This window comes from Sorex fumeus, unplaced genomic scaffold (assembly GCF_029834395.1).
Source record: "Sorex fumeus unplaced genomic scaffold, SorFum_2.1 ptg000098l, whole genome shotgun sequence".
In the NCBI taxonomy this organism is placed as follows: Eukaryota; Metazoa; Chordata; class Mammalia; order Eulipotyphla; family Soricidae; genus Sorex; species Sorex fumeus.
In genome coordinates, this window is record NW_026606155.1 from 84,121,874 (window position 1) to 84,145,539 (window position 23,666).

The 23,666-nt window shown below is 40.5% G+C and overlaps 1 protein-coding gene across 1 annotated transcript in view; it reads right to left on the reverse strand.

The window, feature by feature from the left end:
• The window catches only part of FSIP1 (fibrous sheath interacting protein 1), a 237,606-nt gene that overhangs the window by 213,421 nt on the left and 519 nt on the right, over positions 1-23,666 (reverse strand). Inside the window, exons 2-4 of the mRNA XM_056133848.1 lie at positions 19,874-20,057; positions 12,251-12,399; positions 9,048-9,141 (exon numbers count right to left, since the gene is read on the reverse strand). Of these exons, the coding sequence (XP_055989823.1) occupies positions 9,048-9,141; positions 12,251-12,399; positions 19,874-20,057 (427 nt within the window). The remainder of the gene's footprint in view (positions 1-9,047; positions 9,142-12,250; positions 12,400-19,873; positions 20,058-23,666) is intronic.

Here is a 23,666-nt window from a genome sequence, read left to right on the forward strand (position 1 = left end):
GTATTCGATATGCCAAACACAGTAACAACAAAATCTCCAATGGAGACATTACTGGGCCCGCTCGAGCAAATCAATGATCAATGGGAGGGCCTTTACCATTTTTTACCTTTTTATAGCACAGCGGTAGGGCGTTTGCCTTGCACGCAACCAACATGGCCGACCCGAGTTCGATTCCTCCGCCCCTCTCGGAGAGCCCCTGCAAGCTACCGAGAGTATCTTGCCCCCACGGCAGAGCCTGGCAAGCTCCCCGTGACGTATTCGATATGCCAAACACAGTAACAACAAAGTCCCCAATGGAGACGTTACTGGGCCCGCTCAAGCAAATTGATGATCAATGGGAGGGCCTTTACTTACTTACTTACTTATGTAGGGGTTGGAGCGATAGAACAGTGGATAGGGCAGTTTGTCTTGCACACTGTTGACCCAGGTTCAATCCCCGGCATTTCATATGGTCCCCCAAGCACCGCCAGGAGTAATTCCCGAGTGCAGAGCCAGGAGTAACCCCTGAGCATCACAGGGTGTGACCAAAAAAATAAGACTAGATGGATAAAGAAACCGTTAATAGAAATAATTAATGAAAAAAAAACATGCAAAAGGAGGAATAAATTTCAACTACGGGAAATACTCGGTTTGGGGAAGGAGCTAAAAAGGAACCTGCAGAAAGCAATGACTCCAATTTTTGTTAAGGTTCTTTTAAACTGTGACTATGCTCTGTGTGGGCAATGTTGTTACATGTGGGATGTAATAGGATAAAAGTGGAAGAATGTCACGAGGTTCAGAATGCAGGAAGAACGCTGATGAAGTAGCTTCTGCAAGGTGATATAAAAAAAAATACAGATCTTGGAGAAGTTGAGAAGGAAATGTAAGTAGCAGCTGTAGGTATGAACTATTCCTTGAAGAAGTCTGAGCGGAGAAACAGTGGGGAACAGAGGAACATCTTTTAAATGTGTATTTTTCGTTGATTTGATGGTTCTGGTTCTGTGTTAGGACCAGAAGATCATTTAAATGTAGTAATTGAACTAAGGAGTCAGAACAAAATAGAGAGCGATGAAACTATGTGCAAGCCAAGGCTGAGGGAAGGCAACTAGCGCTAGGCAGCTCTCCCCTGCTGAGGGAGGCTGAGGTAGGGAGGGCCACAGTCAGCGCAGTGAAGAGAGAAAAGGCTGTGCAAGGGATTCCCAATTGATCCATTTTCTCTGGAGCATAAAACTGCCAGAATGAAGGATTTATCAAAGAGAAGGAGAAATTAAACACATGGTAACAATTTAGAAAAGCCACTTTGGAAAATGCAAAGTACATTTCTAAGCAAGGCTGAGAACCCAAAGAGGTTAGAAAAACAGAAATCCTTAGTTGTGCTGGTTAAAAATTATGTGACTTTTCTCCCTCAGTCTTCTGCAGATCAGAGCAGCAAGACATGACCAGGTTTTGGGTGGGGGGAGATTTAGAGTCAATATCCAAGCCTATATAACTCACCTTCTTTCACAGAAAAATATTTAGAAAGAGATATTCACAAATTTTGAGATAGATTAAATAGTTTTGTGCTGGAGGTGATGACCAAAAAAGTTGTTTTTAAAGAGAGAGGAGGAGAGGGGAGGGAGGGGGAGGGAAGGGGGGAGGAGAGGGAAGAAGAGGGGAGGGGAGTGGAAGAAAAGGGAGGGGAGGGATGGGAGGAGAGGGAAGGAGAGGGAAGGAGAGGAGAGGGAAGGGAAGGGGAGGGGAGGAGAGGGGAAGTGAGGGAAGGGGAGGGGAAAAAAGGGAGGGGAGGGAGGGGAGGCGAGAGAGAGCCTCTATCAAAACCTGATAAGAATCCGATCACTGGAGATACTGTCCCCAAAAAACACTGAGCTCTACCTCTCTCCACCAGATCACTACTGAAAATAAGGTTTTTAGTATTAACACTTCTAGTATCATAAAGTTTATATTTTTACATTTCTTTAGAAAATAAAACACTCAAAAATGGATTGAAAGGGTCAAAGACACAGGCAGGACAAGGGATTTAAGCACTTACTTGCATGAAGCCAGCCAGAATGAATCCTTGGGACCCCATATGGTCCCTTGCTCCAAGATTGAGCTCTGAGTACAGAGCCAGGAGCAAGCCCTAAGCACAGCCAGACATGACCCAAGAAAAAAAATTTTTTGAGTAAAAATTAAAAAATGGTGGGGTGGAGGGGACAGGAGCAACAGTGCTCCGAGTGAGACATTTGCCTCACACAGGCTAAGTCAGGTTCAATCCCTGAGCACCACCTGGAGTGATTCCTGAGCACAGCTGAACACAACTAGGTATGACCCAACCTCCTTCCCCCAAAGACATGAAGAAAATAGTGGGGGGTGTGGCTCCATGGTATAGGCCCAGCCTGAATGAGGCTCCAGTTAGGGGTATATTTATAGATGTGAGTTAAAAACTCGAGTCTAGGTGCTGGAGCAATCGCACAGCAGGTAGGACGTTTGCTTTGCACACAGCCAACCTGAGTTCCATTCCCGGCATCCCATATGGTCCCCTGAGCGCCGCCAGGAGTAATTCCTGAGTGCAGAGCCAGGAATAACCCCTGTGCATTGCCAGGTATGACCCAAAAAGCAAAAATAAATAAATAAATAAATAAAGCTCAAGTCTAAGTAAGTTTAGCTCTAAACCCTTCAATATGCTTTATTTCTGGTATATCTACTTTACTAAAGTTTTCTTTTATCAGGCTGGAACAATTATACACAGGTTAAGGTGCCTGGTTAACGCAGCTGCAGCTATGACCCTAGTTTAAATTCCAACACTGCCTGGTGTGGCCTCAGAGCACCACCAGGGGTTGCCCCCAAAAATCAAAGTTTAAATTTTTATTTTACCTATTCATTTTTGAAGTAAATCGTTTTATCAAGGAAGCAGGAGAGAGCAGAGAGAAAAGAGAGAAAAATGTAAGAGTCCATAAAGTAAAGGAAGAAAATTAGACACCCTGAGCCAAAGTGTGGATAGCTTCAGTACTGAGTGCACCCACAGACTGGATGGTACATACTTCTCCAAGAAAATGCAGTGCCCTTCCACTCCAATCTGTTCATGGTACACAGTGATAACCAACCTCAGGGGAGGATGCCCAGAACCTGGATCAAAGGGACCAGAAAACACCTGCATGTTCCTCTTCCTCTCCTGCTTCTTCTACCTAGATGCCCTCTTCCTTTGCCGTTTATTACCTTCTTTTCTTACACCCATCTTTAGTCACTATTCAACATACTTTAATTAGATGCTGCCATCTACTGGACAAGTTATAAAAACTTTGCACTTTCTGCTACCAGTAACTTTTGGAGGCATAGGGAGATCAGCCAGGGGTTCGGGCACATGCCCCATTAAGGTTTAATTAATCCCCACTGCAGGGCAGGGCATGACCCTGTCTTGCAAAGTTGGAGCAATGCAGCATCTTCAGATTTCTTGGAATCTGACCTCTTGTCCTAGAATTTCTGGGAGGGTACTCAGAGGTTGCTCCTGACTGCCCGGAAGGAACCCAGACCTCCAGCGTGCCAAGTGTGCACTCCAGTCTTTTTAGTATCTTCCCAGGACCCATGTTTTATATTTGTAATTAAGAGGGAAAGCAGAAGTTTGGGGAGTAACACAGAGGAAAAACTATTCTCAGAAGAGGACAGACAGAGATGTTTAAAAATTCTTATAATATGCAGCTATATTATAATGGCAGGAATGTGAAGCTTTCAAGAGCTATGTAACAAAATTGAACTGATACGTTTATATTTGATTCTTTCATACAGGGACTACTCAAGGGCTACTAGTGGTTTCGTTCTTAGAGGTCTCTCTCAGCAGTGTTTGGGGACCATGTGGCGCCAGGGATCAAATCCAGGTTTCCTTCATGCAAAGCATGCCAAAAGATACTATTGTAGAATTATGCATAACTTCAAATGGAAATTAAAGGAAATAATATATGTTCAATAGCAGGGCATCAGTCAAACAAATAATGGCCATCTACACAATGAATTAATAAACAGTCATTTAAAATAATGCTGATATAAATCCAGTTCTCTGTTTTTTTAATTTGTTATCTGTTTTTTTAATGAAAAAAAATCCAAAATTTATTGTTGGCAAAATCTACTGATGCTAAAAATAGAGGACAAAAATTTGACAAGAAACAGGATGTTTGTATCATTTAAAAGTACTTCCCCCAAGATATTCATTCTCTGTGAAAAAGAATAGTAACTTTAGCAATGGAGAAAGCCAGTAATTATCACCTGTAGCCCATGTTTTCAAGGTTAACATCCCCAGTAATCAATCAGCATTAAATAACAGAAGCATGACTGACTAAGAAGAATATGCAATGTCTGGGGTGGCTTGCCAAAAAGAAATGCATATCCTCAATTTAACCAAGAGAAAAACATGAGACAAACTGAAATTGAAGACTATTTTATAAGAAAACAAACCAAACACGTTATGAGCATGACAAAAAAGGCTGAGGAACTATCAAAGATTGGAAGACACGAAGGAGACATTCAGCTGAAAGCAACATGAGATTCTCAACCAGATATTATACAATAAAAAGGGACATTGGTGGCATGGAAACTGGTGAAATGTTAATGAGCATGGATTATTTAGTAATGGTGTATAAATGTGAATTTCTCAGTTTTGATCATTGTAGTGTGGTTATTCAAGAGGCTAACTAACCACAGGAAACCAGGGAAATCTATAAGCCTAAAATAACTACAAAATTAAAGTTAAAAAAAACAGTGGCAGTTAAACAATATCTATTTGAGTATGCTCTTGCTTCTGAGGGCCAGTAATTTGTGTGACGGGCAGGAACAATTTGTTTCAGTATCAGCATGCACAGTGACTCAGCTGTGGTGGCTGTTTGGCTGAAAATGTCTGGAACAGCTCCACTGGGGCCAGCTGTCCAGTATTGGCTCTTCTCTTTATGATCTTTGCAAGGGAAAAAACCTCCAAGGAGGGTCCTTCATCTCTGAAGCCTACCCTGAGAACGCTGGAACAGTTGGTATATTCATTTCCTAAGGCTGCTGCAACTGCATAGAGCTCGGTGGCTGAAAACAGCAGAAATTCACTTTCCGTTCTGGAAGCAAGTAATCAACACCATGCCTTCCCTGGAGCCTCAAGGGAAGAGTCCTTCCTTGCCTCTTCTTTATTGGGAGCTGCAGAGAAGGGGGCCGTTGTCCCAACAATCCCAGGGTGGTCCTTAGTGCAGGCACATCATTCCGCTCTCGGCCTCGACGTTCTCCCTCATGTGATCTTCTTCCCTGTGTTACTGTGTCCCCTATGCCTCCTTTCCTCACCACACTTTTTTATTAACTGATTGAGGTGCTTGGATCTACAATACTGTAGTGATGATCTCTCATGTACATAATTCCAACACCACCCCCATCACCATTGTACCCACCTCACTCCCCCAAGGATCCCAACACCCCTAACAGTCACTCCCCTCTGCCCAATTCAATTGTGTGAATTAGTTCTCTTGCTGTGTTTCCTTTGGCCTTTATTGCTACCTCACTGTATGTCTTTAAGTCCCACATATGAGATGAGAGTGATCATTCTGTATCTATGCCTTTCCTTCAACCGACTTTTCAATCCATGCTGCTCTCCCCTTATGTTAAGGACACTAGTCACTCAATTTAGAGCCCATCCTAATCTACTAGGGGTTCTCTTTTAAAAATTACATCAGCAAAAAGGAAAAAAAAGTTTCCAGATAAGGTCTAAGATTCTGGGGAGATGTGAATTGAGATAGAGACTACTGAACTCACTATTGGTGGGAACTGCATGCAAGAGAGAAAGACGGCATCTGAGCTCTCAGTGACTTGATCAGAAAATGACACAGAAGAAATTTCATCCACATCAAATCTCAGGCTAAAGAGGGGCTGGAAAAATAGCACAGTGGGTAGGGCATTTGCCTTGCACACAGCCGACCTGGGTTTGATCCCTGGCATCCCATATGTTCCCCCGAGCACCACCAGGAGTAATTCCTGAGTGCTGAGCCAGGAGTAATTCCTGAGCATCACCAGGTATGACCCAAAAAGCAAAAAAAAAAAAAAAACACCTCAGGTTAAAGAGCTACAGCAGAAAATCTCAAGTATGCGGGACCCATGACTGAAATCTCCAAGCTCACTCAGCGCAGTACTGGGACTCCTTCCCCCAGCTCCCTAGTTTTCCAGTAGCTTGGCAGTCACACCCACAAACTGCCCCCGCACCACATAATCTCATCAACAGCCAAGAAGAGAAAGACATAGGCCTTACCCACGAGTGGATCTGCTCTATAATCATATTCTAAATTTCAGAATTCCTGGAGTAACCTCTTATACTCTAGCCCACTGATGTACCAAAAGTAGCACACAATTGCTTGGTTTTAACATACATGCTTGTAACCTTTTGTACAAGGGCTTAAATGGCTCCAGGATGAACTACAACAATCTTCACACACTTTCCTCTAAAGGTGATGGGATTGTTGTTTGAATATTAAATGTAATGAACTAACGTGAATAACTTTATGAAAATAAAATAAAATTTTAAAAAATAAAATAAAAATAAAGAGCTGTAGCAGTTCTAATCAAGGTGTTGTCATTGTAAAATTTAAGACATTCACTTTGTAAAAGGCAAATGGAAGACTGGAGAGAGAATATTCAGGGGTTAAGGTACTTGCCTTGAATGTGACTGGTTGACCCCAGTTCTATCCCTGGTGCTGCTGGACCTCTTAAGAACAACACTGAATGTAGCATAATTTTTAAAAAAATGGATTCCTGGGAAATTAGGGACCTCTACTTGGAGCCAGTCTGCTGTCTAGTAGTTAGTACTAGTAGTTAGAAACCTCTTAGGTCATCCAGGATAAAGGATAACAAATGAATTCTGCCCAAAAAAATACCAACAGCTTCCCACTTCCTAACATTTTTCACACAATACAAGTAAGTCAGTTTACATGATTTCATTCAGCAGAAGGAGCAGGAGAAGAAAGAGGGTTGGCTCTACTCAGAAAGCAGGACAATCCATGACGCTGGAGCTAATGGTATCTTCAAAGATGTCACACCACTGGCCGAGCAAGTGAAAACAGAGATAGATAAATGGGACTATCTTAAACTAAGAAGCTTCTGCACCTCAAAAGAAACAGTGACCAAAATACAAAGACAGTCTACAGAATGGGAAAGGATATTCGCCAAATACACATCTGACAAGGGGTTGATATCAAGGATATATAAAGTACTGGTTGAACTCCACAAAAAGAAAACATCCAACCCCATCAAAAAATGGGGCAATGAAATGAACAGAAACTTTCTCAAAGAAGAAATCCGAATGGCAAAAAAGCACGTGAGAAAATGCTCTACATCATTAATCATCAGGGAGATGCAGATCAAAACCACAATGAGATACCACCTCACACCTCAGGGACTGGCCACATCCAAAAGAACAAAAGCAACCGGTGCTGCCGCAGATGTGACGAGAAAGGGACACTCCTTCACTGTTGGTGGGAATGCCGGCTGGTTCAGCCCTTTTGGAAAACAGTATGGACCATTCTCAAGAAATTAGAAATTGAGCTCCCATTTGACCCAGCAATACCACTCCTGGCAATATATCCCAGAGAGGCAAAAAAGTATAGTCAAAGTGACATCTGCACTTGTTTGTTCATTGTAGCACTCTTTACAATAGCCAGAATCTGGAAAAAACCTGAGTGCCCAAGAACAGATGACTGGTTAAAGAAACTTTGGTACATCTACACAATGGAGTACTATGTAGCTGTTAGAAAAGATGAAGTCATGAATTTTACATACAAGTGGTACTACATGGAAAGTATCATGCTAAGCGAAATGAGTCAGAAAGAGAGGGATAGACATAAAAAGATTGCATTCATCTGGGGGACATAAACTAACAAAATAGGAGATTAATACCCAAGAATAGCCGAGATCAGTACCAGGAGGATTACTCCATGGCTTAGATGCCAGCCGGGCACTCTAGGGCAAAGGGCAGCTCAGATAGAGAAGGGAGCACCAAATAAAGAGTGTTTGGAGGATCCTCCCAGGAGGGGAGATACATGTTGAAAGTAGACTATGGACTGAACATGATTGCCACTCAATGCCTCTTTTGCAGACCGCAAAATCCAAAAGGAGAGAGAGAACAAAAGGGATGCCCTGCCACAGAGGCAGGGTAGGATGGGGGGATGGGTGTGGGAGGGATACTGGGATCCATGGTGGTGGAAAATGGGCACTGGTGGAGGGATGGGTACTTTATCATTGTATAATCGAAACCCAAGCACAAAAATTTGTAAATCTACAACTGTACCTCATGGTGTTTCACTAATAAAAATTAAAAATAAATAAAAGTAAAATAAAAAGCAGGACAAGAGAGAACAGGAAACAGAACAATTCAGCAATGCAAGTAGAAGAATCCCAAGTAGGTAGGAAACTATCTGCATAAACCTGGTGTCGAAGGCATCTAAGACACAGAAGATGAAAAGGTAAAGGTAGAGTTTGTTAATTTACTCATGTTTTACTTGTCCCTCTTATCCGCCAGGAGATAGAAAGCTTTATAGATTCTTAAACATAGTCAAGTTGAGGGTAGTTGCCTATATTCCTAATATGATCATTTTACTTATTTCTTTTTTCACTATTTGATTGAGTTGGAGCGATAGCACAATGGGTAGGGCATTTGCCTTGCACGCAGCCAACATGGCGGACCCGAGTTCGATTCCTCCGCCCCTCTTGGAGAGCCCAGCAAGCTACCGAGAGTATCTCACCCACAAGGCAAAGCCTGGCAAGCTACCCGTGACATATTCAATATGCCAAACACAGTAACAAGTCTCAAAATGTTACTGGGTCCGCTCAAGTAAATCGATGAACAATGGGAGGACAGTGACAGTTGACAGTGACTATTTGATTGAAGTTCTGCAATTTACAATACTGTTCATGATGGTTTTCCATGTACAGAATTCCAACACCACACCCATCCTAATACGATCATTTTACCTAAAGAAGGTTCAAAGTCACAAATAAAAGAACAATAATTGACTTGGAAATTTTACTTTAATTCTAATACTGATGATTCAAATAAAAAATAAAGACAAATCAGTTGTACTCACCAACATTGTCTTCTGATGCCGCAGTCAAAGCTAGGAACTTTTTTGTATTTTCTATCTCTTCGTTACTTTGTAAAGTTTCTTTATTTTTTGCAGACTAATGAAAGATAAATAAAATTTTAAACATGGGGAGTAAAAAAGCCAACTATACTCATCTATTTTCTTTTTCATTCCAACATGGTTTTTGTGCATGTGCATACAAACACATCATTGGGTCATTTTTTTCCTTCAATTAGAAATTCTGTCAATGTATCCTTTTCCTGTCAAGTTCAGTTAGTGCATTTTCCCAGTTAAAGTCTGATTATACAGCTCTCATAATATGGTTATTACCTTGCTTAAAGTTTCTGAGGTTTCTGTTTAATATCTCTATAAATGATGAGTAACCTGAAGACAAACCATGAAATTAGAATTTTAGACATTTCAAATTGATGCTGCTTTTTATTACATTTCCAAGTTATAATCCTTATTTTCTAGCACATAAAAATTAGTTTTGAAATTCAATAGAAATAAATGACAGGTTAACTTTTTCTGCAAAAATTCACAGATGATAATTCTTTAGTTAAGTTTTTTGTCTTTTTTTCCCCCTTTGTTTTAGTTTTGTTTTCTTAATTCTCTGTGGGGAGAGGGGATTGTTTTGTTTTGGTGTTGATTTTTGGGCAACACCTGGCAATGCTCAGGAATTACTCCTGACAGTACTTGAGGGACCATATGGTATGCCAGGGATCAAACCCAGGTCAGCTGTGTGCAAGGCAAACACCATACCCTCTGTACTATCTGCTGCAGCCCCTTATTTCTCTAAGTTTAAAGCATGGTATCTTACAATGTTTCTTTCTATTCCAGTGTTCTTTCTGGGATCCTTATAATTAAGTATTCTTGATTTCTTCATTATTAATTCATATTATCCTCTGTGGCATTTTCTTGGACGTCAGTTGACTCAAGAGGGCTTTATCAAAAACGAGCAATCTATCACTACAACCACACCTTCCATAAAAGGGCTCTCCTCAAGGGCTGCAGAGATGGCTCAGAAGGCAACCTTAGCAAGCTTCTGCACCTCCAAAGAAACAGTGACCAAAATACAAAGACAGTCTACAGAATGGGAAAGGATATTCACCGAATACACATCTGACAAGGGGTTGATATCCAGGATATACAAAATACTGGTTAAACTCCACAAGAAGAAAACATCCAACCCCATCCAAAAATGGGGCAATGAAATGAACAGAAACTTTCTCAAAGAAGAAATCCGAATGGCAAAAAAGCACATGAGAAAATGCTCTACATCATTAATCATCAGGGAGATGCAGATCAAAACCACAATGAGATACCATCTCACACCTCAGAGACTGGCCCAAATTCAAAAGAACAAAAGCAACCGATGCTGGCGTGGATGTGGCGAGAAAGGGACACTCCTTCACTGTTGGTGGGAATGTCCACTGGTTCAGCCCTTCTGGAAAACAGTATGGACGATTCTCAAAAAATTAGAAATTGAGCTCCCATTTGACCCAGCAATACCACTCCTGGGAATATATCCCAGAGAGGCAAAAATGTATAGTCGAAGTGACATCTGCACTTGTTTGTTCATTGCAGCCCTCTTTACAATAGCCAGAAACTGGAAGAAACCTGAATGCCCAAGAACAGATGACTGGTTAAAGAAACTTTGGTACATCTACACAATGGAGTACTATGTAGCTCTTAGAAAAGATGAAGTCATGAAATTTACATACAAGTGGTACAATATGGAAAGTATCATGCTAAGCGAAATGAGTCAGAAAGAGAGGGATAGACATAGAAAGATTGCATTCATCTGGGGGATATAAAGTAACAAAGTATGAGATTAATACCCAAGAATAGCTGAGATCAGCACCAGGAGGATTACTCCATAACTTAGAGGCCAGCCAGGTATCCTAGAGGAAAGGGCAGTTCAGATAGAGAAGGGAGCACCAAATAAAGGATGTTTGGAGGATCCTCCCAGGAGGGGAGATGCATGTCGAAAGTAGACTATGGACTGAACATGTTTGCCACTCAATGCCTCTTTTGCAGACCACAACACCCAAAAGGAGAGAGAGAACACAGGGGATTGCCCTGCCACAGAGACGGGGGGATGGGGGGATGGGGGTGGGAGGGATATTATCCATGGTGGTGGAAAATGGGCACTGGTGGAGGGATGGGTATCTGATCATTGTATAATTGAAACCAAAGCACAAAAAATTGTAAATCTACAACTTTAAAAAAAAATAAAATAAAATAAAGGGGGGAAAAAAAAAAAAGAAGGCAACCTTAGCAAGCACAGAGCTGGGGGCAGTCTCTGAGCACCATCAGGTATGGTCCCACGACAAACCCAAATCAGTGCTCTTCTTTGAGAAGCCAAGTTCAAACATGAGCCAATAATTCATGTCATCATCCATGTCAACATCTGATCACTTTTTCCCCACCTCTCCATGCTACAAAGCATAAAGATGTCCAGGAAAGTCAGGTAAAGTTAACCAAGCTTCAGAAATGTACTGAAATAAATGGGAACAGACCGTGATCCTGGAACTCAGTCATGACAATTTCCTGGTAAGAGTTGGACTAGCATATAAAAGTGAACTTTGGGGCTGGAGCAATAGATAATACAGCAGGCAGGATACTTGCTTTGCAATGACTAGCCTGGGTTTAATCCCCCAGCACCCTATGGGGGTGCCTGAGTCCTGCCAGGAGTGATCCCTGAGCATAGCCAAAAGGAAGCCCTCAGCATCAATTGGATGTATTCCACTCAAAAAAAAAAAACTTCCCACTGATATAAATAATAACATAAGAATAGTACCAGAGGGGTTCAATGTTCACTAAATAATTGTGGATTTAGCTCCAAACTATAAGCTCCTTGAAGAAAATGTAGATGTTCGGGACTGATGGATTAGACACATCTCTTTGATTCCAGAGATGGAGGAGATCCTGCCTTGCATGGGGAAGAGAGACCTGTGGGCACCCCAGTGCAGAGCCTGACCTCCGGAACAATGCGGTTACCTCTTTCATCTCCAGAAGAGTCCCCACACTCTACACACACACACACACACACACACACACACACACACACACACACCACTGCCACTCCTTCCTCAAACTACATCAATAGCACACCTCAGTGGCATGGGCACACCGCTCACTTTGCTTACTCACCTTAAAGGACACTGTTTCTTACCCGTCCTCAGACAGTGATAAAAGCTTACCTTCAGTTCTTCCCACAGCTTTATTCTCAATTCTGCACTTTGCTTCTTAATCTCTTTTTCTCTGTACTGTCTCTTCACCAGTATTTTATCTAGTCTCCTCATCTTGTGAATAGCTTCTTGAAGTTGAGGGTCTATTAATTTGGATTCATCTATATGGGTGTAATTGTATTTTGTGTTTACAATTCTTTAATTATAAATGTATATTTTGGATATAACCATTCTGCAAAACTGATGTTGTATCTGCATTTTACGGTTGCAATAAATGAGAGCTTCCAAAGCACTACAACATTGAACTCAGGCCTCCGGTGATTTTTAAGTCCCAAATTCTTTCTGCTTCATTTGTCTCTAACTTTTACGTTCGTAACTAGCAAATAACAATACAAAGACCCCCACCTGTAGGCTGTTTCAGGCTCTCTAAAAAGGAAGGCCTGTACACAAGAAACTACACCAAAATGCAACTTGTCGTTAGCAGCATGAGTGGTTCCGATACTATAGAAACAAAGTCTGAAAAACAGTACACATAACTGGGCACCTTTCTCCTATACTCCCCTCCTCTTTTTATTTTTTTAATATTTTTTAATTGAACCACCATGATATATACAGTTAAAAAGTTGTTCACGACTGGGCTTCAGTAATATAATGTTCCAACATCAATCCTTTCATCAGTGCACAATTCCACCAATGTCCTCAGTTTCCCTCCCACCACCCGCACACCCCCAGCCTGCCTCTACAGCAGACATTTTTCACCCTCCCTCCCTCTCTCTCTCCCTTTATCTCGCTCTCCCCCTTCTCTCTCTCTCCCTCCCTCCCTCCCTGCTTTGGGGCATTATTGCTTGCAATACTTTTATTGAAAGGTTATCATATTTCTTTCTTTACCACTTTTCAGTGCTCAGTTCTTGTCCAGCATGATCATTCACAACTATCATTGCGATAGTGGACCTAACTTCCCCTCCTCCACTCCAGCCACTTGCGTCAAGCTTCTAAACATGGACCAGTCCTCCTGGCCCTTATTTCTAATGTCCTTGGGCATTAGTCTCATACTATGTTTTTTTATAGTCCACAGATGAGTGCAATCGGTCTATGTCTGTCCCTCTCCTTCTGACTCATTTCACACAGCATGATACTCTCCATGTCCATCATTTGTAGGAAAATTTCATGACTTCATTTTTCCTGGTGGCTATGTAGTATTTCCTTGTGTAGGTGTACCAGAGTTTCTTTATCCATTCATCTGTCCTCAGGGTACTCAGGTTGTTTTCAGATTCTGGCTATTGTGAATAGTGCTACAGTGAATACAGAAGTGCAGATGGCTTTTCTGCATTATATTTTGGGTCCTTAGGGTATATTCCCAGGAGTGGTATTGCTGGGTCTTATGTAAGCTAAGTGTCTAGGTTTTTTTGAGGAATGCCCATTATGTTTTCCAAAAATCCTGGACCAGTTGGCATTCCTACCAACAATGAATGAGTCCCTTTCTCCCCATATCTGCGCCAGCACTGGCTCTTCTTGTTCCTTTGGATGTGTGCCGGTCTCTGTGGTGTGAGATGATATCTCATTGTTGTTTTGATTTGCATCTCCCTGATGATTAGTGATGTAAAGCATTTTGACCATTTATATTTCTTCTCTGAGGAAGTTTCTGTTCATTTCTTCTCCCCATTTTTTGATGGTGTAGGATGCTTTTTTCTTGTCAAGTTCTATCAGTGCCTTACGTATTTTTGATATTAACCCCTTATCTAATGGGTACCAGGTAAATAATTTTTCCCATTTTGAGAGCTGTCTCTGCATCCTGGTCACCATTTTCTTCAAGGTGCAGAAGCTTCTTGGCCTAATGTAGTCCCATTTGTTTGTCTTTGCTTCCACTTGCTTGGTTAGTAGTGTTTCATCTTTGAAGGCGACTTTAGCTTCAATATCATGATTCCCTCCCTTTTTCCTACCTTCTTTGAGGCTCCAAAAGATGGTTTTGAACTGCAGACCATGGGAAGTCATTTATTTTCAATTGGGGACTCTTTGGAACTTTCCTCACTCTTGGTTTAACTTAAGTCCAATGAAAACAATAGCAGCAACCATCCAGTTGGGGTGGGAGGCAGAGGGGGACACATAGTAAGAGTATTTTCATGCATTATCTTGCTCCTCCTCATAATCCAGAGAAATGTTAGAAGTACTGTCCTCATTTTAGAAATCTGTAAATTGAGGCTAAATTAGAACATGTCCAAGATAATATAAATCACAACTGGTAGAATCAATTTCATCCAGATCTGTCTAACTCCAGTGACAAAGTCCTTGAGGGCTGAAAAGATAGTACAACAGGTAGTGCATTTGCCTTGCACGTAGCTAATAAGGGTTCAATTCCTGGCATTCCATATGGTCCCCCAAGTACCATCAGGAGTATTTCCTGAGTGCAAAGCCAGAAATAAACCCTGAGCACCAATGGGTGTAGTGCCACCAAAAAAAAAAAAAGACAGAATTGAAGTTCTTAACCTCCTCTATAAAGTCTAATGATACTTACTCTATGAAGTTTGATGAAAGATAATAGACTAGCAATAAGTATGATAAATTCTCAAATACCAAAGTATTGGCCACTCCAGATTAGATTATTATAAATGGTATATTTGGTTAAGAAAAGCCCAAATCCAAATGCAGAAAGAGAGAGAGAGAGAGAGAGAGAGAGAGAGAGAGAGAGAGAGAAGTGCTTGCCAAAGAGGAAGGCAAGGGGTGGGGGATGGGGTGGGTGGTGATGGGAGGGAACCTGGGGATACTGGTGCTGGGATTTGTACACTGGTGGAGAGAGGGGTGTTAGAATACTGTATGACAGAAATTCAATTGTGAATGGCTTTGTAATGCTCTAAAAAAAGCCCAAATTTTGAAAATACAGAATCCAGTAATGATTCCCTATAATGGATAATCATACTTCTTCTTTAAGAAAAAATAAGGTACTTTTATAGAGAATAAGTTTATTTTAAAAATATTGAGCGTGGCTGCTCACCTACAAGATGGTCATACTTCTTCATCAAAACCCAGAATGATTTGAGGCTCTTTGTGATCCTGGAGGGAGCAGATGCAATTGGACTACACTAGCATGCGACAGGGACAAATGAAGACGTTGCTAGTGCCTGCTTGAGCAAATCGAAGATCAACCAACGGGATGACAAGTGAAAAAATATTGAACTTAACAAGAAAGTTCATCAAATCTTACTGAATGAAACAACCTCTACTTTAAAAAAAAAAGGTCTCCCTCCTCTTTTTTTTTATTGAATCACTGTGAAATAAAATTACAAAGCTTTCATGTTTGAGTTTCAGTGATACAATGATTGAACACCCATCCCTCCACCAGTGCACATTTTCCACCACCAATGTCCCTAGTATCCCCTCCCCATCCCAGCCCTCCTCCTGCCTTTATGGCAGACAATTTCTCCCTTACTCCTCTCTATTTGGGGACATTATGGCTTGCAATATAGATACTGAGAGGCATACATTTGGTCCTTTATCTACCTTCAGCACACATCTCCCCTCCCGAACAATCCCTCCAACCATCATTGACTTAGTGATTCTTTCTCTATTCTAGATACCTTTTCCCCCAGTTCATGAGGAAGGCTTCCAACTATGGAGCAATATTCCTGGCCCTTGTGTCTAATGTCCTTGGGTGTCAGTCTCATATTATGCTATTTTATGTTCCACAAATCAGTGCAGTCTTTCTATGTCTGTCCCTCTCTTTCTGACTCATTTCACTTCGCATGATACTCTCCATGACCATCCACTTATAAGCAAATTGCATGACTTCATCTTTCCTAAAAGCTCCATAGTATTCCATTGTGTAGATGTACCAAAGTTTCTTTAACCAGTCATCTGTTTTCAGGCATGTGGGTTGTTTCTGGCTATTATAAACAATGCTGTAATGAACGTACAGGTGCAGATGTCATTTCTACTGTGCTTTTTTGCACCCTCAGGATATATTCCCATAAGTGGTGTTGCAGGGTCATATGGAAGCTGAATTTCTAATTTTTGAAGGAATACCCATATCGTTTTCCAGAAAGGCTGGACCAGTCAGCATTCCCACCAACAATGAAAGAGAGTCCCTTTCTTTCTACGCCTGCCCCGGTTGCTCTTGTTCTTTTTGATATGTGCCAGTCTCTATAGTGTGAGATGATATATCATTGTTGTTTTGATTTGCGTCTCCCTGATGATTAGCGATATAGAGCATTTTTCCATGTGTCTTTTGGCCATTTGCATTTCTTTTTTGAGGAAGCTTCTGTTCATTTCGTCTCCCCATTTTTTGATGGTGTAGGAGGTTCTTTTCTTGTACAATTCTACTAGTGTCTTATATATCCTGGATATTAATCCCTTATCAGCTGGGTATTGGAAAAACCTCTACTTTCAAGTTCCACCCACCAATCCCAAATTCCCTGGCTCTAAATTCATAAGTGATCTTTCTAGAAGGCATTTATAAGTAGCTTGGGGAGTGCTAAAATAAAATAAACACACAAACAGGGCCAAAAACTGTGTCACCTCTAATAACTTATTTCCCGAAACAGGTATCCTAAGTCACTTCAGTTTTGAGATCAAATCCCATGCCATTTATATGCATAGTTTTCAAACTTTATGATCGCACCTTCCCTTTACAGTCTTAAAAATTACTGAGCCCAGGAAAGAAGAGATAATACAGATAGTACACTGTATAGGTAGTACAGTGTTTTGCTCACATAAAACAAACCTAGGTACCATACCTGCCACCCCATATGGTCCTCCAAGCCTATCAGGAGTGACCCCTGAGCACCATCCAGTGCCCCCCCCAAAAAAATATTGAGTACAAGGAGCAGAAAGATAACTCAATGGATTGGAGTGCATGCTTCCATGCAGGGGACCCAGATTCAATACAAGGTATCACATACGTTGGAAGTAGCCCCTGAGTACCACCAGGTGTGGGCCAAAAACAAAACACAAAACAGACAAAATCACTGAGTTCAAAGTAGTTTTTGTTTATGTGAATTATCTTTATTGGTAATTACCATATAGGAATAAAAACAAATTTTTGTAAATATTTATTTTTAAGAGCCTGGCAAGCTCCCCGTGACCTATTCGATATGCCAAACACAGTAACAACAAAGTCTCCAATGGAGACGTTACTGGGCCCGCTCGAGCAAATCGATGATCAACGGGAGGGCCTTAAAACATTTCACATAGCAAATATTTTATTAAAAATAATGTTTTCAAAAGTGTGACTGAAAAGAATGACATTGTTTAAAATTGTTATATGGCTTAAGATACATGGCTGCATAGTTATTATGCAGTTGTAGTCGCACATCTATTTTCATAGTCAGCTAACTAAAATCTATTGTGTATTGGTTAAAGTATGTGAAGAGAAGTTGACATACAAAGGAAATTTTGTTTCAACGGGTATGCAGTTGGGAAGGAAGAGATTGCTCAATGGGCTAAATGCCTGCTTTGCATGCAGGAAGCCCAGGCTCAATCCTAGACATCACATGTTTCCCTGAGTGCCCACTGCCTGGAGTGACCCCCAAACACTGAGCCAGGAGTAGCTCCTGATCACCACCAAATGTGGTCTAAAAAAAAATAATAAGGAAAATGGAGGAGAAAATTAATAGTCTTTTCAGGTCATCACACATGCAAGCAAGACAAGTGCTCAGCCATTGCTACTAAGCTATATTTGTGCTGAGGCTAGCTGTGAAGAGTCCAAAGAGGCCTGGTATAATTTAGTACACCACTATCTTGGTTCATGCTGAGGCACCAACAATTTCAACAGTCATTGCTTTTGTGCCGCCAGTACTAATGTCCATTCCATGGACAAAATGGCAATCAGCACCTCAGCATTACCATGGAAATCATTTTCAGTTTTCAGAGCTTATAACAGGGTCTCAAAGACACTCCACCGCCAACCCCACCCAACACACTGCAGCCCACACTTTGAGAACTACTCTTCTAATTCAATCTCACTAATGTTGATTTATTAACAATGTAAAATAGCAGTCTTTTAAAACCCAAAAGTTATTAAGAGCAAATGGGAAATCAATAAAAACACATTTACAAATTACAGGCCATATTTTATTTTATCATTGTAGTAATCAAAAAATTAATAAATCATGTCATAAAAATACAGAAATACCTCATACTTGAGTGATATAAAGTAGACACAATAATAATTTTATTAAATAACATTTAAGGGATGCCCATGAACTGCCTCTGGCACCATATAAGTTCATTAAGCAGCCATGATCCAAAGATTCATAAATAAATCTAGAAAGAGAGTAATAAGCTACAGAGATGCCTCCAGACCCTGCACCAGGCTGAGTTTCAACCAGGTAACTGCAAAGGGGGGTGGGTGAGCCCAGTACCTGCCCAAACAAAGCCCCAGCAGCCAAAAAGCTCCAGAATCCAATCGTTGCTGTTCTCATGGCCGGCCGGATTCCAAAGGCTTGGGACAAGTCTCATCAAGGAATTAACCTCCTCCAAACCCCTGTTCTTCTGGGAGCCTGACAGTCATGCTCCAATGCCTCTGGCACCACATAAACTCATTTAACCAGCCATGAATGAGAGACTCATAAATAAATCTCAAAAGAGAGCAACAAGCTTCGAGATGCTTCTGGACCCCAAAGTCACCATCTAGTTAAAAATTTAAACTCCAGCTGTATCACCCCATTCAAAATTTTAGAATTCCTAGAGCTGCACCACGACCTCTAATACTCTACACCACTGATATACCAGGAGTAGCACACCACATTGGGTAGGATGTGAAGTAGAAAGCAACCAATTTCAATCAAGAAAATATTCACACAAGGCCTAACCTGTAACAACATGTTAGTAATCTCTTACATAGGACTTGATGGCTCTAGGGTGAGATACAACAATTTCCACATACTCTCTTTTTAGGAAATCTTTTCTGATCATTTTTAGCAAATTATTCATAACAAGCAATACAAAATAAATTATTTAGGGCCTGTTATTGGGGCAGGCTTGGGTGGTTCTTGGGAAAATTGTAAATAATGGTGGTAGGGATTGGTGTTTGAATACTGAAAGTAATAAATCATGATGAACAACTTTATAAAATAAAATTTAAACACTTTAAAAAAAGAAATCCCATAACATATTGCTGTAGTATAAAATAACAGTCTGAATTGTTAAGAAATGAAAAAACTTTCTAAAAAAAATTCTGGGCATATTGATGGTGGCATATTGGTGGTGGATTGGTGCTGGAATAATGCATACCTGAAACTCTACCATGAACAACTTTGTAAATCAAAGTGCCTTAATAAAAAATAAAATTTTAAAATAAATCACAAAAACAACATTAAGGGTATTTGAGGTCCCTTAATATATTTCTAAATAAAATTTAGTCACTACAGTCTTGTTAACAAAAATATATCTCCTTTTTATTATTTGTATTTAGCTAAGGAAAATATTTATAATGGAAATAATGGTAGTGGAAAGGTGTAATGGTGGGAGGATTGGTGTTGGAATACTGAATGAACTAAATCATCATGAACAACTTTATAAAAATAAAATAAAATTTAAACACTTAAAATAGTTCCAATATTTTAGAATTCTATATTTGAATATTTAATATTTTAAAGTAATTCTAATATTTTTAAATAAAATTATCATTAACCAATCACTTACCTGAATACTCAGAGTTTTTCTGATGTTGCTTCAAGTTCAGGTCTTCATCTGATACCTCTTCAGTCAATTTTAGTTTCTCAGAATGGTTCTCATCTTTATCATCATTACTATTTCCACTTTCCTCCATACTACTGCTTTTTGAGTGGGCTTCTTTACCAGAGTTTTTATTTATTACTGTATCAACCTAAAATTATTTCCAAAACAACGGTGCTTTTTATGTATTTTGTTTTTATCAAGAACTTTCCCACTCTGAGGAAGAACAGACACAAGCAGATCCAGGAAACTTAAAAACTTCTAAAGGAAACAAACCCACACAGACAAAATAAAATAAAATAAGACACAGTAACTGGAATGGCAAAGCCAAAACTATAAATAGAATTCTAATGCCAAATAAAGAAAACCAAAGACTATCTAATAAGTGGGAGCTGGAGCGATAGCACAGCGGGTAGGGCGTTCGCCTCACAAGCGGCCAACATGGCCGACCTGAGTTCGATTCCTCCGCCCCTCTCGGAGAGCCCAGCAAGCTACCGAGAGTATTCGATATGCCAGACACAGTAACAACAAAGTCTCCAATGGAGACGTTACTGGGCCCGCTCGAGCAAATCGACGATCAACGGGAGGGCCTTTACCTTTACCTTACCTTATCTAATAAGTGAATCTTCATAAGATTACAACAGATTTATCAATGGAATCTCAACAGATCAAAAGGCAATGACATGATATATCAAAATCACTGGATAAAAATATTCTTCAACCAAAATCCTCCAACCCTTCAGTTCTATACAACTTGGTTATCATTCAGGTTCAAAGCAGTGATAAAGAAGTTTTCAAATACCGCGATTAATGGCAGAGTTTTTAAATCTTGCAAGGAATTAGAAAATGTATTTTGGGGGAGTTTCTGGGTGCTTATTGCAGTTGTTGCTTGGGGGGTCACACCAAGAGATTCTCATAACAAGGAGGCTGCTCTCAGAAATGCTGGGTGGACCATCCCATGCCAGGAAGCAAACCCAGGCTCCCCCATGCAAATCACACACTCCAGCCCATAGAAGTATCTCTCTGGGCCCAGAATATATATCTTAAACACAAGATGAAGCACATATAAATAAATGAGTAGAAAAACATATCTAAAAAGAAGATACGAGTCATGAAGGAAAGAAGGCAATGGTTTGACCAACTTTTAGGAATGTTAAAAAAAAATCTTCAGAATTTTTATCTAAGATTTTTATCTTAGAAGAGTATATGAAAGCAATATATGAAAAATATGAAAGCACGTCGCTAGGATTTTTTTCTCAGTACTAGGAATCAAATCCACAGTCTCATACATGCAAGGCATGTGTTTACTGCTAAGCCACAGCCCTGATCACTGGAGATTTGGGAACTTGAGGGGTCTCTTCGGTGGAGGGAAGTTGTTGTTGTTATTGTTTGGGGGACACATCCTGCTGTGCTCAAGGCTTACTATTGACACGGAGCTCTGAGGATCATATTGGTGCCTGGGATCAAACCCACGTAAACGGAATGCAAGGCAAGCACCTTCCCACTGTACTATTTTCCACCCCAGTCACTGAAGTTTTTAAAAATAAATAAAACACACAAATCTTACACTAAGGAAGTACCAAACTCCAAAAGCACAGTTAATAAAGCATGGCCAGGTAAGAAAAGATACCAAAGGCAGAGATGAACATTAAAGCAACTGACAAAATATCAAAACTAGACAACTATGCCCACTGGTTTACAACCATCTTCTCACTAGCAATAAAAGAGAGCACAGCACCTAGATGTAAAATTTAAAAAATCAAGAAACTTTCCAGAGAAAAATCCTTGTATTAGTTATTAGATGCAAGGAAAAGGCACAACTCTAATACGGAGAAAAGAAAAGATAAAGTATACTTTATGAAGAAAAGAAAAGATAAAGTATCTCTAACCGAGTTGAAATACTTGCAATTTAAAAGAAACAAAGAGTGAGAAGTCAAGCTGCATACTGGAAGAAGATATCATCCAGTCACCTGAAAAAACACTCTAGAACACATGAAGAATTCTCTAGTCAACCATTTAAAAAATGACAATAAATTTAATTTTTAAAGCTAGGTCAAAAAAATTGAATAGAAACTTTCTAAAACTGAAATGTGAGGGCTGAGATAGTATAGCAATTAAGGTGCATGCCTAACCTGCCCATACCTAGTCCTTCAAGCATCAGCAGCTGTGGCTAGTCTAAAGGATACTGAGCACTGCCAGGTGTGGTGCTGGAGTCTCATCCCTACCCAGGGGGTTCCTGGTAATTCCTGGCACTGCAGAGCCTGAGCAGCACTGCATCCTGGGGCCCTGGCACTGAACTGCTGGGCCAGGTGGCCAAAAATCTCTGGTGAGGACCCCAGGGCTTCCTGGGTATCATTTGGTGCCAAAGAAATTTTTTAATACAGGTTTTTTTTAATACAAGTTTTTAACGTGCATTGCAAGTGAGCACACAAAAACATATGTAATGGTAGGAAAGTGCAAGTCTAAAAGTCACGTGGGGATGAGACAGTGCCCAGAATAAGATGAGGAAACCCACTCAGGTTACCAGATTCCAAGAATTACTATAAATGTACTGTACATGGTATAGTGATGAGGCAGAATTAGAAGAAACAAAACAGCCTTAGTTTTTCTTGAAGCTAGGATTCTGCATATTAAGAATGATCTTAATTAAGAATGATTAAGCATATTAAGATTCGCATATTAAGATCATTCTACCAGATGCATATGCTCAAGCTTCAGACTGCAGAGGTGAGGTAGAAGCCACCTTCCAAAGCTTCTGATAGGAAGTTGGCAAGAAATATCACAGGGAGTCATTTCTAATCCCCAGATCTGTGGCTCTGGGGAGATTATTATCAGATACAATTTTTGGTTATCAGATACCATTTTGGTTATCAGATAACACTTTAGAATCGTCAGATACCATTTTAAATGATACCATTTTGGGATGGTAGCTCTGGTGCTTGACCTGGAAGTCAGTAAGGCTGCCTTTCCAGCAGGGCTTTCTGGCGGGTGGAGGAAGTGAATTTTTTAATTCATTCCATTTAGATTGCACTAAATCACAGCAGAAAAAAAATCTCTAAGAGTTTCTTAATGCAGCCTCAGGTCCATAAATCAAAGTAAGCATGGGTGTATAAACTTGCAAAGGTACTTTTTCACCATAAGATTCAAATTTTGTTTGTCCAAACTTTAAAATAATTTTTTATATCATGTGTTGCATGCAGCCAGCCTGGCTAAGTGGAGTTAGATTCCTCCACGCCTCTTAGAGAGCCCGGCAAGCTACCGAGAGTATCTCACTCACGTGGCAAAACCTGGCTAGCTACCCACGACATCTTCAATATGCCAAACACAGTAACAACAAGTGTCCAAAAAGAAACAGAGACATACTGGGCCCACTTGAGCAAATCGATGAACAACGGGAGGACAGTGACAGTAACAGTGATAGTGTCAGAAATTGATTATTTTAAAGATAATGCTATACTTTAGTCATAGTTTAGCAGGCAGGGCATTTGCCTTGCAGGTGACCAACCCAGGTTCGATCCCCAGCACCCGACATGGTCCTCAGAGACCAGGAGTGATCAGAAGTGATCCCTGACTACAAAGCCAAGAGTAAGCCCTGACTACCACTGATGTGGCCAAAAAACAAAAAGAAAAATCAAGATTCAATATGTTAAGAAACAAAAAGACATGGGGGTATACTGGAGTTCTGGGGGGTGGAGAATGGGCAATGGTGAAGGTACAGGTGTTTCATTGTATGACCAAGTCTTAGACCCGAAAGCTTTGT